The sequence below is a fragment of the Phoenix dactylifera genome, chromosome 17 (genome assembly GCF_051530095.1).
Source record: "Phoenix dactylifera cultivar Ajwa chromosome 17, Ajwa_hap1_PhDact_Kaust_v1.1, whole genome shotgun sequence".
NCBI classification, from domain to species: Eukaryota; Viridiplantae; Streptophyta; class Magnoliopsida; order Arecales; family Arecaceae; genus Phoenix; species Phoenix dactylifera.
In genome coordinates, this window is record NC_143206.1 from 12,448,672 (window position 1) to 12,466,185 (window position 17,514).

General features: G+C 37.5%; 1 protein-coding gene across 2 annotated transcripts; it reads left to right on the forward strand.

Moving 5' to 3' along the window:
• The first annotated feature begins 3,212 nt into the window (after positions 1 to 3,212).
• On the forward strand, positions 3,213 to 17,514 carry LOC103707287 (acyl-CoA-binding domain-containing protein 6). Of its 2 annotated transcripts, none has more exons than XM_008791714.6 (18): positions 3,213 to 3,737; positions 4,080 to 4,150; positions 6,699 to 6,762; positions 6,838 to 6,909; positions 9,291 to 9,482; positions 9,575 to 9,652; positions 10,006 to 10,116; positions 10,245 to 10,311; positions 10,426 to 10,487; positions 11,039 to 11,178; positions 11,766 to 11,892; positions 11,979 to 12,093; positions 13,556 to 13,644; positions 15,214 to 15,297; positions 15,376 to 15,537; positions 15,830 to 15,985; positions 16,421 to 16,480; positions 17,087 to 17,514. In XM_008791714.6, exons 1-18 carry the CDS (start codon positions 3,600 to 3,602, stop codon positions 17,267 to 17,269), a joined length of 1,971 nt encoding a protein of 656 aa, XP_008789936.2. In that variant the 5' UTR covers positions 3,213 to 3,599; the 3' UTR covers positions 17,270 to 17,514. The 2 variants fall into 2 exon arrangements, with proteins under 2 accessions (XP_008789936.2, XP_038988699.2); XM_039132771.3 differs by having other exon boundaries at positions 3,403 to 3,737; positions 4,080 to 4,203.

Consider the following 17,514-nt stretch of genomic DNA (forward strand, 5'->3'; position numbering starts at 1 on the left):
AAGTTTTGGCAACCATAATTTTAAAATTCTACACATGTATCATGAGGTATGGGTTTCTTCGATTAAAAATTGAATTTTGCTTAAAAAATTTATCTCTAACTGATCAAACATGAAGATAGAGTCAAACTAGAGATAATGCTCACTTCATATTGTAGGGGAAGCACTACAGAAAATGATTGCAAACGTTTAATATGCCATCAATCTTAATTCCCTTGGACGCATCTCAATCCGCCTATATATCAATCACTTCTCTTCAAAGAATGCTCAGATGACTGGTTTGTAGGATTAAAATCATAGCTAAATATTGTTCTCTTTCCATATATATATATATATATATATATATATATTAAATATCATTTCTATAGGTTCAATTGACATCACAATGATGCAAGATATCATGTCGTATACGTTATTCTATGTTTAAATGTTATATGTGGATTCAGACAATGATATTTTCTATTGCAAATTACAATAAAAATATTTATAAACTTTGCTCGAAAGAAAAAAAATATCTACGAATCTTATGCATCACAACTATATTTATTATAAACTTAATCGTCAGAGATATCGAGGAAATGATACCAATTTATTTATCATCATTCTGATCCATCTAAATAGATGTTGCAAATAATACTTAAGGGCTCGTTTGGTTCGCAGGAAAAGGAGGGGGGAAAGTATGGTCAACGGGAAAGTAATGAAATGCCTCTTGTTTGGTTGGAGTTTTCAAAGGAGAGAGATGGGAAAGTTGTATTCCCATGGGAATATGATTCCCACATTTCATGGGAAAGTCTTTCCCATGAGAAACATGGGAAAGTTACTTTCCCATGAGGTGGGAATCACTCCTTTTTTATTTTTTTCCAAAAAGACCCTTCAACATTAAAGAAGCATTAAAGAGGCATTAAAGAACTAATTTTTATTAAGGGCATAATAGGAATTATACATAACTTTTCTAGGAAAGTGGATGGTCAACCAAACATGAGCACTTTGGAAATTTATCACTTTCCCATGGTTAACCAAACATGCCAAAAATACTTTCCTAGGTATCCTCTTCCTAGGAATATGATTCCCAGGAATCATATTCCTAGGAGGGAAAATACTTCCCACGAACCAAACGAGCCCTAATATATAGGATTTCTAATCGGTCGGGGTAGTTGCTGAACTATAAAATGTAAAATTTGTGTTTATGGAAATTATCGAATGATTGGAGCTGAAACTGATCTATCTCGGTTAGATGTCTCTGATCTACGATCTTTCATAAACTAATGATCCCATAGCTTGGATGCTGCTCATTTGGAAAATTGTCTCATTTGTTCAATCATAATCTGAATGAGTCAAACATACTCTAAAAATTCTTGTTCATATATAGATCCCATATATCTCGATGCATCCACTGAAAACTTTTGTTAAGGGTTTGTTTGGTTCTCGTAAGCACCCATATTGGACCCACAAGCCAGCAGTTTGGGTCGAATATGGTTACAGATGTTCTAGCAATAAATCCTACTTGGCTCAAAGATGGATTGTAATCAAACAAAAACAGTCATTATGTCAACTTGCAAAGCCAGTAGACAGAGTAGAAAGAAGGGTTGTTTATTCTGTTTTGGAAAGTCATCAATGGAGATTTATACATTTCCTAAACGTCCGTCCGTCGGCGCTCGGGAGGCTCGAAAACGAGGCACGATGGACTCGAAAACGAGCAGTTTGGACAGCCGACACCTCGAGTTTGGCCCAGGCGCTTTTTTTTTTTTTGTTAAGGCAGACATGTCAAACTTAAGGCTGCAAATGGGTCGGGTCGGCTGGCCCAGGCGTTTTTTTTTTTTTTTTTTTTTTTTTTTTTTTTGTTGAGGCAGACATGTCAAACTTAAGGCTGCAAATGGGTCGGGTCGGCTGCCCAGGCTTTTTTTTTTTTTTTTTTTGTTAAGGCGGATATGTCAAACTTAAGGCCCGACCCGCGTAGATCCGATCCGATCCGAATTTTAAGACCCGCGGATCCGGATCGGGTTCTAAAATTGGACCCGAATTATTTTCTGGATCGGATCTGGATTCATTGAACGGATCCGACCCGACCCGAATGGATCTGAAGAGAAAAAAAAAAAAAAAAAAGGAGGAAAAGCAAAAGAAAGTTTTATTTTTTTTTTTTTATGTAGGTCGTGGCACTATTGGTCCGTGAGGAACCTCTCTCGGTCTATTACATCTGGAGTCTCGGTGGCAGGCTTTTTTTTTTTCTTTTTTTTTTCTTCTATTTTTTGGTTTCTGTTTTTTTTAACTTTTGCAGGGAGGGAGTGAGGGAACACCGAACTGAATATGGGTCATGTGCATGTTTTCTGCCATGGAATTGGATTTTGGAAGAAGGTCTGGGATTTTTTTTGTCCTCGTGAGAGGGGAGCCGGGAGACACCAAGTTCCGTCCAATCAGTCATATGGACAAAAAATAGTGTGATATGAAATTTGGCTTGTAGACCGACTTAGTCAGGGGTCATCTGTTCTGACTGGAGGTCAATTGCAAGTCTTTCAAGTCATGAGTCACCCAGCACCTCATAATTATGATATGATCAAATTAGATTTGCCCAAATTTTTTTTTTTTTTTCTTCTAATGCAAAAGGGGTAGGGGGAGGAAGAGACAAGCTCACCCCCGCGTAGTAGCCCCCACTGGCCCCCGCCCCGCCAGGAGAATGTTCGATACGGGCAGATATGATCAAATTAGATTTGCCCAAATCCTTTCCCAAAAGCGCAAAAAAATTGGACCTAATTTGGATCCGAATCCAATCCGACTTGGATCCGGACTCGATCCGAACCCAATCCGACCCGATCCGACCTTCAACTAGGTCGGATCTGGGTCCAAAATTAGAACCCGAATAAAAAATCGGGTCGGATCGGGGTCACCCAGGATCCGACCCGACCCATTTGCATCCCTAGTCAAATTATATGTGTTCGGACACATCCAATAAAATTAAAAAATAAAATATCACGGAATATTCTAAGCATAGTTCACAACGTATCACCTGCGAGGTTAGTCATATAAACGGCATCCAATCTGCATCACTGTTCACTTCTTTAAAGACGTGCTTGGCCTCAAGAGCCACTCCGTCGTCGTCCAACAACCAAATATCACGTAGCAGGTCTTTTTCTAAGCTACTCGAGCTCCTCTGGATTCAACCTATCACGGTAACTGGAGTCCCCTCCTATAATGATGAAGGTGAACTGCGGTACCCGGTTACGTGCCCATCGCTTGCAATTCAGTTTCAAAAATAATAGTGCCTGAAAGCTGACAGCAATCAGCCACAGCCACTTGCAAGCGCGAGTCTCTCATAACGAGCCCGCGCCCTCTCTCTCCCACCGTCCAAAACCGAACCGGCTTAGGCGTTCGTCCGAAGCAATATTAAAGAAACCCAGCCCTGGTTTGCCTGTGCCCCGCACGTGAGGCACCAGGCTCCGTACAACGCCATCCGTGTGACCCTCGAGCTGACGGGATTCCCGTAACTCGCCCGGGAACCAAGGTGCAAGAAAAGGAGGAGAGAAGCCGGTAAGAAGAGGAGGAGAACCCCCTGGCCTCGTAAAGAAACGCCGCCGGAAACGCTCGCTCCTCTCTCCGCGGCAGGGGCGATGGCCCCCGCTTATCCCGAGAGGTTCTACGCCGCCGCCGCCTACGTCGGATTCGGCGGATCTACCGTCTCCTCCGCCCGCGCGATCTCTCGCTTCCAGAACGACGTCGCTCTCTTGCTCTACGCCCTCTATCAGCAAGTAAGATCCCTGCCCTAATCCGCCATTACTGAAGGACTTCTTGTCGATCTGGTGCTCTTTCTTGTGAATGTTGCCCGTTCTTGATCTATCTTTGCTTGTCAAATTGAGAACTCTGTCCATGAACTTAACGCCCGAGTTCTTAGATCTGGGATTGGGTGCTAAGATTATGTCGGTATTGCTGATTTGGATGTGGATTGGAGGTTATTGGCTGTGTGATCGTGAATTTCTTGGATCATTGTTGGCTTTGTGATGGTGGGGTGATGACGAACAGAAATAGTGCAATTTCGCTGCTGAAGATATGGTATTTTTATTGTTTATTTTGCTTTTTTTTTTTGACTGCAGGCAACTATAGGGCCTTGTACTGTTCCGGAACCCAGTGCGTGGAATCCTGCGGAGCATAGCAAGTGGACAAGGTTGGTGTTACTTGTGCCCGCGGTGAATGGTATCTTGGATCACAGAAATACAAGTACAATAATTCGTTCCTTATTTCAAATCCTAGAGGAAATTAGATTGCTTTTTACCTTTTGAAATCTCAGATATTTGCACATTTACAAGAATTACTGAAAGAAGATGGGCAAGTATTACGGTCAGGTTCATGGCCCCTCTGATCTAATTGTACTGTCCACAGTTCTTTTTTCCGAACAACAACCTTTTTTTTTTTTTTTGGGACTTGCAGTGTGCTAGAATTATGAGGTGGGCATTCTTATCTGCTATCAATTTTATGTATGTTTACTCATGACGTCTAGAGTTGCTTTTGTTCTAGAAGATGGTACACATGCTAACTAAAGAAATTATGGGGGATCTCATCTAATGTTAGGCAGGTCTCGTTGATAAGAAACTGAAATGAATTTCGTAGAAGTTCCTTAAAGCATTACATAAGCTTCAGAAACTTATCAGTTATCATAGTTGGACCTTGTTAAAAGAATTTTAATTAAAATCAGACTCCAACAGTGAGTGAATAATGCTTATTTTCTCTGCTTCTTCCCTTCTGCAGTATATATAATTAATGGTTTCGGGAAGCTACTTTAGATGAAAAGAAGGTAAACAATTCCCATTATTAAGAAAATAAAAATAGATACTAATACCCCCCCCCCCCCCCCCCCCCCCCCCCCCCGCGCCGTAATAAGGGAGAATAACTGAAGAAAAACAAATAGGTGATACCAGAAGGAGGCTTATTGCAAATTCTTATCCATGCATGACTGTGATCCAATATCAACAGATTCAAAGGATGTGCCATAGTATTCTTTTTTAAATCTTTATCATCTTCTATATTCAAGCCTTCGGAAATTTGTGGCTTCCTTTCTTCAAATGTTGCCACCTCCATTCATATGGGAAAATTGACCCCAAAAATTATCATTTTGCCCCAAAGAGGGGTTGCCTGACCACAGGCTAATCTTCTTGCTGAGATAGTATACTAATTAACAAGAGATTGAGTCTTCCACGTAGGTGAAAATGTGGAACAAAATGAGAAAATCTCATCCTCCAAGTTGCACAGGTGTCCTTTACCATCTACATTCACATCTGGATGATAATTAAATATTAAATTTCAATTTGCTAGAGCAAACTAGATAGAAAACTTGGTGATGAGAGCGAAATGGAGAAAGATTGCTTGCACATTGATGAATCTAAGGGGCTAAGAATCATAGAGAGTGGGTCAATTTATGGACGTACCATCCAGTCTCAAAAAAGAAGATAGTAAAGGTGTATGCTGACGATTGAGGGAAATAAAAGGGTTTAAAAATCTGTCTTTAGGCATGAGAAATAGATAAGACTCCTAAGGAAGGGATTCTAAAATTTTATTGTTTCTAAAGATGGTCCACTTAAATTACAGCAAGAGAAATCGGCAGATTTGAACAATAGAGATGCAGATTTTAATGCATTAGAGACTCAGGATTAGTGACGCACATGGTTGGGTTAGTGGACCATCCAGAACTGACCCATTCTTGTTGTTGCCAAAATTTTAACCAACAAGAACCAACCCATACCAAGATCGGTTTTAGCTTGACTCTTCATTTAATTTCAAGCAGAATTTGAGCTGTTTATGAACAACTTGTTTAAGAGATTTGATGAGAGCCTTAGGCCCCTCAAGGCTTTTGATACATTTAATTTCAGCTAATTTCCATAATCTCATCTCAATTTCATAGTCAGAATACATTCTTCTCCTTTTAAATTATGTTAGCCTTGATAAATAGAATACAGAGTTAGATTTTTATAAGTAGTTGCAAAAATTATGTAAGACTTTCCATATATAAACTTCAGCTTGTTAACTAGTCAGACATCCTAATTTGAGAGCTAGCAGCCATAGATGCTTCACTTGCTTAGCAGTCCTAGTTCTCAGGTTACCAGAAATGAAAAACTTAATTTACAGAAAATGATTTACTCAAAAAAATTCACTTTGAACAAGTAGTAAACAACTTCACCAACATATAATTTGTTCAACAACATCATAGAATAAGAAAGTCCAAAGATGAAATTGTGAATCCATGACCAGAAAATTACAACAGCTCATTTGAAAACAAAACAAAACAAAAAAACAAGACAAACCCAATATTCTGTTTAAGAAAAAAAAGATTAACATAAAATAGCAGACATTTCTCAACTTCTTTAATATACCATTCAGATAAGCTTTTCTCATCATGATATGTGTCACAATTTCTTGGAAAGGGTGAAAGAGAGTTTATGTTTCGTCACATTCGATAGCTCAGACCTTGTTGTAGTATCTTTTTTTTTTCTTTTTTGTGCTTAATTATATTTATTAACCTTGATGTAATATTTCATATGAGTAATGTGTATCAAGCTTCTTCCTAGTGAATAGTCATACAAGAAGACATATTTAAATAATCTTATAATATTTAATAGAACTCTGAATTCATTACTTCTAGTATTTCCTGCTTTTTGGATTATGGTTTAAAGTTTGTCATCTGGATATATGGTCTGGACTACTGTTTATTATGCTTTCAGTTGGCATGGGCTTGGAAAAATGGCTTTCGCAGAAGCAATGCGTCTTTTTGTGAAAATCTTGGAGGTGCTTACAAGCCTAAGATTGTTTTTAAGATGATCTCAATGTACAATAGCTGACTCCTTTTAGCATTTTCAATAGGAGGAAGATCCTGCGTGGTATTCAAAGGCACCTGAATATATAGTTGAGCCTACTACAGGAATGGAAATGCATGTAAGTATATTGAGGCTAAGATGGACTTCGCTTTTTGATGAATTGATTTTCCTTCGGAACTTATCCTTCATCAAGTATCTCTACATTTATCGGGTCCCTTGCATTTTTTTGGTTTTAATTTTTCATTAATTGAAGTAATCACCTCTAGCGGAGATTGCATTGGTGTGAAAAATTCACATGTACACTGTACATCATGATCATCCAATCCTTTCCGATCATGATAGAGTTGGCTATGTGCATGGTCAAAATTTCAGGGTTTTAGGATTTTATCTTGGGGAAAGATTCAAAATTTGGAAAACTATGGAAAAATTGCCAAAAGTTCAGACAGAATTTGGATAATCAAAAGTTAGGATAAAAAGCCCAATTTTTGATCTGCAGTAAGGGTGCCATGTGGCGAACTGACAAGAAGGAACACCTTAGAAGGGAAGATGTACATATCGAAGTCCAAACTGCATGTAGAGAAGCTTCTGAGACAAAAAGAAAAGTCCCAAATGTTGACAGCATCTAGGACATAGAACAATACATATGCCTCCTTCAACCCTCTCCTACCAACACCATTGATGATACTGTTTCAAACAAATGCCTGAACTAAGCTACAACTCTGGTCATTGGGCATATGATAAGATGTCACACTAAGGAAATGGTCTTAAACAATCAAAAGAAGGTTTAGCGCATTTTCATATTTTATAATGTTCGAGAGAAAAGTAAGGTTGAAAGAGAAGGACTGAGTTCTGTTAGGGAGATGAGTTATAGGAAGAAGGAATGATCTTGGTGAAGAGGGAAAATGAGGAAAAAGGTTAGATAGTCTTGACATTGTGGGGTAGACGCTATAACTTAGTTTAGAAAGTCTGCTCGAAAGGTCAGCTGGAATTTAGCATTCGTACATTTTGTAGCCATGATTTCTTTGAAACTGGAGTCAGAAACAGGATTTAACACCACTAGTGTTCTTATGATGTAATTCAATCAGAATTATAACCTCCCATTAACTAGGAAAAAAAAAAGCAGTTGAAAAGCAATAAAGGAAAGCCATCATGTTGCTAAGTTCTCTCTCCTTCAAAACCTTAATCTCATGCTGACTTTCCATAATTTTTAGCCAGGATCTCCCCCCCACCCCCTCAAATACTTGAGAAAGTTGATCCACGGGGAATCCATTCTCCTACTAGCTAAGTCATTCGTCGTTCTTAACATTTTTCCTCATGTTTGTTTATGTAGAATAAGATCAATTTATAAACTAGTATTGGATCTTGCAAAATTGATACTTCCCATTGGCCTACCACACCTTATCTGATATGTCTTATTTATTGGACTGTAACTATTCCTTAACATTTCTTCTTATTTTTTATAAAACATTTACATTCTTTGGACGACCTTGATCTCTGGATGCTTGCCTAGGCTCCCATCTAGCATCTAGGCACTAGGTTGTTGCCTGTCTTGATCTACAATCTTTTAAAATATTGAACATGACCATATTGGAGATTTTTACCACCCATTATGATACTTACATGTACTTCGATGTTAATGCTGCTATAATTCTTGTCGCGCCATCAACCATGGATCCTTTGCTGCCTTTATCTAATCTCCTTGCCCTTATAGTCAATATTTTTTCGCTGAAGTGTCTTCATTCTAACTTGATATCATGACCCTATTATTTAGCTAGACATCCATTCTTTTGCCCAAACAAACTACCAATTCCATAATCTTTAATCTCCTTCCAAAGTATTAAATCCTTCTAAGTTCCTGCCAGAAAGTTTGCCAACTTTGGTGAAATGCAGCATTAAAGTTGCTAACACCAATCTAGCATTTCCCTCATTTTTTGCAAAAATTTTAAACATGAAAAAACAAATCTAGTTTGATATTATCAAGGACTTAAAAGATATTTTCTCCTCCAATTAAGGATATGAATTATCTACACAGCTTGCACTGTGACGACACTTTGAATGTGAGCTTCAGACCTGAAAATTGAGTTGCATTTATAGTATCTGTGCGTATATTATCAAACGCAAATCCCTTGGATTATGTCAATTCAATTTATCTTCCTACAAAATCTAACATTTTCATATGTATGCTGGTTTATCAATGCATTGATATCATTATGATTTGATTTTTATATAGGATGATATTTGTGTGGAATGTATTTTTCCTAAATATTTATTCTTGTGGGTAGTGTATGCAGAAACTCCTACCCACATGTGATTTAGAAGTTCCAATGTTCTATTTTTCAAAGTTTTAAACATGCTCTTTATCTAACTTATGGAACTTATGTATATAACATCATTCTATATTTCTTTTTTCCAGACAAATACCAATAACAAAGATCCAGTGTTCTTACTTTAAATATAGTGTTTTATTCATGCATATATAATTTCTCTGTTTTGCTGCAGAAGCCAAAACTATACTTGACCACTCCCAATGGAAATTCCTCTCCAAAGCCTAATACTATTTCCACCGAAATTGGAGATATGTCAGAGACTCAAGATAAAGATATTACAATGGAGGGCCTTGGTTCGGTTACTATGTATGATCAATGGGTTGCACCTCCATTATCGGGACAACGTCCAAAGCCTCGATATCAGGTGCTGCAGCAATCCTGTCCTTTGATGATCAATATTGTCCTTATGTTGTAAGCTTCATTCCAGCATTCAGCTGATTTTTCAAATTATCACAGCATGGATCAGCTTTATTGCAAGAAAAGATGTACATCTTTGGTGGGAACTACAATGGCCGTTATCTTAATGACCTTCAGGTGTGCATGGCTAATGATAATCATTCTCTCATGGTACTCATTTTGGATAAAAATAGCGATACTTATGGATTAGTTGCTAGTGATGAACTTACACTCTTTGTAACTTAAAAATGAATTATGATTTTTTGTCAGAAAAAAAATTATGATTTAGCTTTCTGTTGTGTGGGTTTGCAATTTTTGTCTAAAAATATCTTATGCCATTTTCTGGGAGACAACAACTCTAGAGAAATGGAAATCTTATTGGTACTAGCTGTATAAAATTTTCTTTTTGATTCTAACTTTGTTCTTGATAGAATAATTAAATTAATCTCATCTAAGTGATGTAGTTACATTCTTTTTCTTTTTGGGCAAAGGTTCTGGACTTGAAAACTTTGACATGGTCTAAGGTGGTGGCTAAATCCACCTCTGATTCTGGGGAATCAACAGTCTCAATGCCAGTTGCTCCCTGTTGTGGCCACTCGCTGGTAATCAGAAAATGAATTCTCCTTTACAATACCTAGACTTGCTGGAATTTATTTGGGATGATCAGTCTGTAAAGTATCACATCCATAGACCATGGTTACTATCTGTTTTTGTTTTTCGCTCCTTGCAGATTACATGGAGAAGCAGAATTCTGTCTGTCGCAGGGCACACAAAAAATCCCTCTGCAACAGTTACAGGTTTTTGCAATTCTATTTACAATCTTTTCTGGCACCATTTTGTTTCTTTGTCACCATAGTTCCTAGTATCAATGGCTTGTGCCATTTATATTTATTTTGTTTTTTTTATGATAGTGAAGGAATTTGATCCGCAGACTTGCATGTGGTCAAACATAGAGACTCAAGGGAAGGCACCAGTATGTTTCTTCTTGCTTATGTTTCTGGAAACTTGTGGACTGCTAACTTTTTCCTTATGACGTCGATTATTTTAATTTCCTAAGATGTTCTTTCTAGCTCAATCCTCTGTAAGTTAAAGTACAGGTATCCTTCACACGTCAAGATGGAGTACATCTAATGACATTTTTTCTGCTAATGTTAAAGGAATCTAGTGCAATAAATTCTAGTAATTACTGAAAAGCCATGATTATGCTCTAAATTTTATGATCTTCTATTGGTAGTTTCATTGAGTAAGATGCCTTCTGTATAATCACCAAAAGAGCTTATTCCTTCCACTAACTCTACAAGTGTTTGTAGCATAGAGCAATGCTACATCATCATAAAATAATGCTCAAGATGAAAACAAACACTGTATGGGGAATGAATGTGATGTGACATTATTTTAAAATTTAAGGGAAAAATTCCAGATTCAGTTGCTTTTATTTTTATTCTTATGCTTCTTTCAAATTCCAGAAAATAATAAACAAAATCACCATTGGATTCTTTATTTTAAATTTGATTTCTCTTGTAGGTCTCGCGTGGAGGTCAATCAGCGACCCTTGTTGGAACAAGATTAGTCATGTTTGGTGGTGAAAATGCAAAGAGATCTCTCTTGAATGATTTGCACATTCTTGACTTGGAAACCATGACCTGGAATGAAGTTGATTATATGTAAGTGACAGAAAACAGTTTCTTCTCTCTTTTTTAGTGAAATAATACATAACCATAAGCATCTAGCCTTTTTCCAACTATTTGGCATCAGTTTTATGGATCCTCATGCGCCAAGTATTTCTATTTAAGGTCATCTCTGATGTTATTCCAAGTTTCTCCATCTCTTTTCTCACAACCTTCGTCCATGTTATCTTAGGCTTTCCCCTTCTTTTTTTACCACTTTCAACACAAACCTAAGTACTTCTTACTGGAGCATCCTTGGATCTTCATTGAGTTTGAAATAACAAAGTACTTCTCCTAAAGAATTTTCTTACTTTATGTTTGAAATACTTATTTAATCTTTCTTCAGAAATGGAATATTTTTGATGGTGGTATAACTGCTTTGTATTTACAATCCTTCTTTTGATATACTTGTAGGCTGCTAACTTTGAGTTTGAGTTCCTCTTAGGCTTATCTTATTGTGTTGGTACATTTGGAATATTTATGGTATCATGATCATTACATATTTACAATTGAAGAAAACATCAGCCTAAAGTATATCTTAAACAAGTGCCTTCTTTCAATCCTATCTTTGCTATTTTTTTCAGCGGCACGCCTCCTTCTCCAAGGTCAGATCATGCTGCTGCATGCCATGCGGAGCGATATCTTCTAATTTTTGGTGGGGCCTCACATGCTATGTGCTTTAATGATCTGCATGTCCTTGATTTGAAGAGTGTAAGTTGGTTGCTTTTATTTTTATATGCTTTTTTAGTAGTCAAGGATTTAAATATCTCAATAAAAAAAAATTGGCTGTACTGCAGATGGAATGGTCCAGACCGAAACAACATGGTGTGACTCCAGCTTCACGAGCTGGCCATGCAGGCGTAACAGTAGGAGAAAACTGGTTTATTGTTGGTGGTGGCAATAATAAGAGTGGTAAATTTGAAATTTCTGCCCATACCAGTTATTTATTTATTTATTTATTTATTTATTTTACGTGCACTTTTCGTGCATTGGAACCATATGCTGCTATTAATAATGTCTGTGCGGTGTGATCTCTCTATTCAAGAATTCACACTCTAAGTGTTCTTCCAAGTTTCTTACTTCTTAGTGTCCTGTGAATCAACAGTGACCTTTTTTCCATTAATGAAGCAAGATACTATAGAAAATGGCATCACATTTGCTGAGGACTTTTGAGGACGAAATTGTCCGCACATTAAAAATCCCATCCCTGTCCAGTTTATTGAATTTCTGGCATTGAGATGATTATAATTTATTAGTCAGTCTATGAGTGATCTGAATGTCTTTTATGACCAACTCACCAGAGCTATATTGATTCTACAAAGTGCAAGTGGTTTCTTAATGATTTTTGGTTTGGCACCTGATCTTTCACCAGAACTAGTTTTGATTCTATAAAGGAATGTACAAGCCAGAAAGAGCAAATCTAGATAATGGAGTTTGTGATTCAGCAATGCATGTCAAATGTTATATTTTTTTTTTCATGGATCAAGGAGAAAAAGGTATATGTTGTCACTAAAAATATAAGACATTTGCTTCCAATTTACTTCTCTTTTAGGATTGCATGTTAAAAAATAAATCAGCAATTTCTATACAATAAGGTTCCTAATGGAACTTGATGAGTTTGCTTCTTGGATTGTTTATCTTCAGAGGAGAAGAAACTAGAAAAGGATTTTCTTATTCTGATATTGGATACTCAAAGGTTTTGTAAACAATTTAAATTCATTTAAATAATTCTGAAATGTCTGCTCCAATTGCTTACCATGCAAAAATTAGAGAGAATTGCTCACATTGAGTGGATCCAGAGAACCTCAATTATGGGATGTTCAAAGTCATAATTATACTTATCAAAAATGATACTGCTTCATTCATCACATTCTGACCATTCATCAACTTCCAGAAGTCAACTAGCCTTATAGGATATATGGTATAGGGTTCAGCTTTTTGGCTACAACCTAAGTTAGTTCCAGTTTATTATGTTTTCTGAATTTCAGTCCATTTAATTAGGTTTCCCGTTTCTCTTTCTTGATCAATCAGATAAAATCAAAACTGCTCTCCCATGTTGGGATGTCCTCTAATTGTATGTCCCTTTTTCTTAACCACTTTATGTTCTCTACTGATAAGACTTCTAAGTTGAATGAGAAGTATGGCTACAAGAAATGTTCCTCTGTTATGATATTTGACACTTGCTTCAAGTTATATCATTCAATAGATCACCATATATAAACAAAGAATAAATGCAAGGAAAGAGTAATGGCTGATACATTTTCAATACAAAGAGAAAAAATGTATACTGCTCATGTGCTTAGATTTTTGCTACAATGCTGGTTCTTTTGGCCTTTTGTGTTTTGTGTTGATTCTATAACCTGCTTCTTTGCAGGGGTCTCTGAAACTCTTCTTCTTAACATGTCCACATTTACATGGTCGGTTGTCACTACCGTCCAAGGACGTGTACCCCTTGCTAGTGAGGTGAGTTTCATTTCATTTATCTTTTCCCAGTTCTTAGGGTTCTTAAATTGTAATAAAACCAAGAATTGCTGAAAGGAAATAGGCTTTGTGCTTAAATGTTTATACGACTTGGCCTTTTGTGCATTTATTCAATTTTTCCACAAGCAAACTCCTTCATTATGTAATGCAGAGTCTGTTGAACCGGTCGGAACCGACCGATTTAGGCTGTACCATACCGGTACCGGTCAGCACCGATACGGTATAGTCATATAATTCGGTTCCGACCCCAAAGCGAATGGCTCCTTGCCCGTACCGGTGCGAACCGGTACAAGCCCGGTACCGGCACAGGGGAAGAAGAAGAGGAGGAGGAGAAAAGAAGAGGAAGAAAGAAGAGGAAGAAGAAGAAGAAGAGGAAGAAAAAGAGAAAGAAGAGAAGAAGAAGAGAAGAAGCCTACTTGTCGCACCGGGCCTCGGGCCAATGAGGATCACTCGTCTTGCTCGCGGTTCCAGCCCCATCTTTGCTCGCGGGAGAAGGGGGAAAGAGAGGAGAAGAGAGGAGAGAGAGGAAGAAAAGAGAGGAAGAGAGTTCGGGAAGGAGGAAGAAGAGAAGAAAAAATAAAAAATAAAAAAGAAGCGTCCGTGCGCAGGGCAGCGTGCCCACGCGAATCCATGTGCAGGGAACCACACCTGCGTGGGGTTCCCCGTGCTTGCATGCAGTTCCCTGCACAGGGCAGCGAGCCCACATGGTACCGCACTCTAGCGCGAGCCCACGCGGCCCTGCTTTTTTTTTTTTTTTTTTTTTCTGCGGTTGGCTGGTTTGGTACCAGTTCCAACCGGTATCGAACTGGTACCGGTCCCCACCGGTACGTCGGTTCGGTTGGTTCCGCGTACCTTGAGATTGTAATGTTAAGTCCGTTGGTCCCAATACTTGTTATCTTATGGCAATTGCCAAGTATTTAGACCATACCACTACAGTGCTGAAATTGAAGGCTTATAGGAAATCAATGCGATAGCACGATCATGGTGTGGGCATCTTACTACTGGGAAATTTTCATTCCTAACGTCTTTCAAATCAGTGAAGTCAAATTTATGTGTACAACAACTATTCTCTATACTTCACGTCATTCAAGTTTCTGGATGGTGCTTAGGGAAGTATATATGATTATAGGTTAAGACTTAAATCACAAATAGAATATGTTTTGTGTAATTTTTACTTATATAATGTTGTAGCATTGGAATGAATAGTTCCTACGAACAAGCACTTTGTAAGATTGTCTGTGTCAAATAAATAATAGTACATCCAATGAAAACAAAGCTCATTGCAGGAGCTTGCCTTTTTTTTCTTTTCTCGTCTCTTGTTACATTTAGTTTTTGATCAGCATAATCCCTACATAGGATTTCTGAATTGCCTTGTCACTTGAGAAATGTTATTGTTTTATTCTATAGAAAATGGATCCATTGTTCTTGTGAGATATAATATAGTCTCAATGTTCATAAAATCCACCTTAAATTACTTTGCACCAGCACTTTTGGCTAGCAACCAGTTGTTTCTGATGTCTAACCAATGTTTCAAATTTGTTTCTGTGGCAGGGCCTGAGTTTGGTTTTCGCATCCTTCACCGGAGAGGATGTTATTATTTCTTTTGGAGGATACAATGGGCATTATAGCAATGAGGTTGGTGATTAAAAATATTTCTCTCTGTAGATATTTTTTATGATTTTCTTTTCCTGAGTCTTTTTTTTTGGTGGTCAGGTCTATGTTCTCAAACAGAGCTGCAAATCAAATGCACAGACCAGGATAGTGGACGGACCTGATAGTATAACCACAAGTAGGGCTGTGGAACCTGAGATTGAAACAGCTCAAGAGGGGAAAGTGAGGGAAATCATGATGGACAATGTTGATCCACTGCCTGCGGTAATTTGGGAAAATGCATTCCACAATTGTAGTTCCAGAAATTTTAGCAGAATCTATATAAAACTATTAGAACTCTTTCCCACTCTATGCATATTCATACTTGTATAATGAAAACATAATTATGTCTATGCATACGTAGAAGTTAGTTGCATAGATGCATAAACATGAAAAGGATTTTCACAGCTCTTATATGAGGCTGTGAATTTCCTATTGGATATGTAGACATTTCAACTTATTTGAACCATTAAGATGACCAACCTTTTTGACCTGTCACATTTGTTGCAATTCTTAGAATGTCAGAAATGTGGAAACAAGTGAGAAACTTGTATCAGCCCTTAAAGTGGGGAATGAAGAATTGAGAGCAACAATTACCAGGGAACAATTCGAGATGGTCCATCTTAAGCAAGAGCTAGCTGATGCAGAGTCACGAAATGCAAACCTTACAAAGGTTAGCTTCATTAGTCTTTTGTCACCTTCAAGAAAAAGAGGATGGTTTCTTTGACCATGATTCTATTTCCCCTCTTGATTCTGCTCTTACTAATAATGCTTTTGACATAAGTTCATGTGTCATTTTAATTTCATTGGTCACTTAATTAGATTGGAGATGCCATTAAATTTTTAATGGAGCTACAAAACTGATTCTTGCTTGCATTAGAATTTTCTGCTGTTGCATAAACTTCTACATATTGCATGAGGAGTATTCCATCAGTGGAATTATTTCCTTGATCATAACCAACAAAGAAGTTTATATTGAATTGCTGTTGACCCTATGCTTCAGAATATATTGAACTTCTAACAAGAAAAAGATATGTCACAAACGATGATGAAATTGTGTCTTTTGTACATCTGGTGTTTGAACTTGTCTTTGCTATAAACTTTTTAGGAGCTTCAATCTGTCCGTGGTCAGCTTGCTGCTGAACAGTCAAGATGCTTCAAACTTGAGGTATGCTCTCCTTATACACCTTTTACAGTGCTGGATTTTCAATTAACTGTTATTTGCTCGTTGATGTCGGAGCATATTCCTGCCTATATCTCAACTCGTCAGAATAGTTGCCTTACTAGTTGACAGTTTATGGTTTGGAGTGCCCAATAACATTCATTCATTCATTCACTCATTCATTCCTCCATTCATTTTGCTCTCTGATTCATTACAGAAGTTGCTATCATCAAAATAACCATTTTTTTTTGAAATATTACTACACAATCTAATTTGAGGTTCTTTATGGGCTTAAGGAAGCTTGCTTAAAGAACTTTTTTCACAAGGCAATGCTGTTATCAATTTAAAATATAGTTTATCGGGTATGGTTGCATTTCAACATTGCTTTGGTCTAAGCCTTCTCAAGTTAGTCCTACCTGTCAGTACCTAATTTTCTTAACCTTATCTGCTTTGGTTCCTAAACCTTAAGGAGACCAGGGATGTAAGTGATACAGTCTTGTTCATAAGGGCTAGTTTTATATAATTTAATTTTATACACTGTTCAAAAATAATCGGTTCCACTAGGGAGCATACGTACCGGATCTAGACAGTTAAGTACTTTCCTCTGGATAGGTTGATGTTGCAGAACTAAGACACAAGCTACAGACCATGGATACTCTACAAAAGGAGCTTGAGCTGCTTCAACGGCAGAAGGCTGCTGCTGAGCAAGCAACATTGAATGCCGAAAGGCGGCAGGGTTCTCGTGGTGTGTGGGGTTGGCTTGCTGGAACTCCCCCTGATAAGTCTGATTCCTGATGAGCTTGGAGGCCCTTTTCTCGGTCCATACTGGTAGCATTATTGTTCATTGAATGTATATTTTCAGCATTTTCATTCAAGTGATGGAAGTAACAGATGTTATTCTTGCTTGTTTTCATTTATTTGTTATTTTTTAATTCTTATGTCATATACGCAACTTCTTAAGCATTGATCTTTCGTTATCATCCAACAGTTGTATCATAATGTATGTATTTCCTTGTATAAAGTTGCTCAAAGTACCGTGC

Bases quoted from the DNA above. Each gene is read 5' to 3' on its own strand.
- LOC103707287 (XM_008791714.6), top strand. From the start codon at position 3,600: ATGGCCCCCGCTTATCCCGAGAGGTTCTACGCCGCCGCCGCCTACGTC. The intron at 9,483-9,574 runs GTGCTGCAGCAA...AAATTATCACAG, and splicing joins GTCCAAAGCCTCGATATCAG to CATGGATCAGCTTTATTGCA. The intron at 13,645-15,213 runs GTGAGTTTCATT...TTTCTGTGGCAG, and splicing joins GTGTACCCCTTGCTAGTGAG to GGCCTGAGTTTGGTTTTCGC.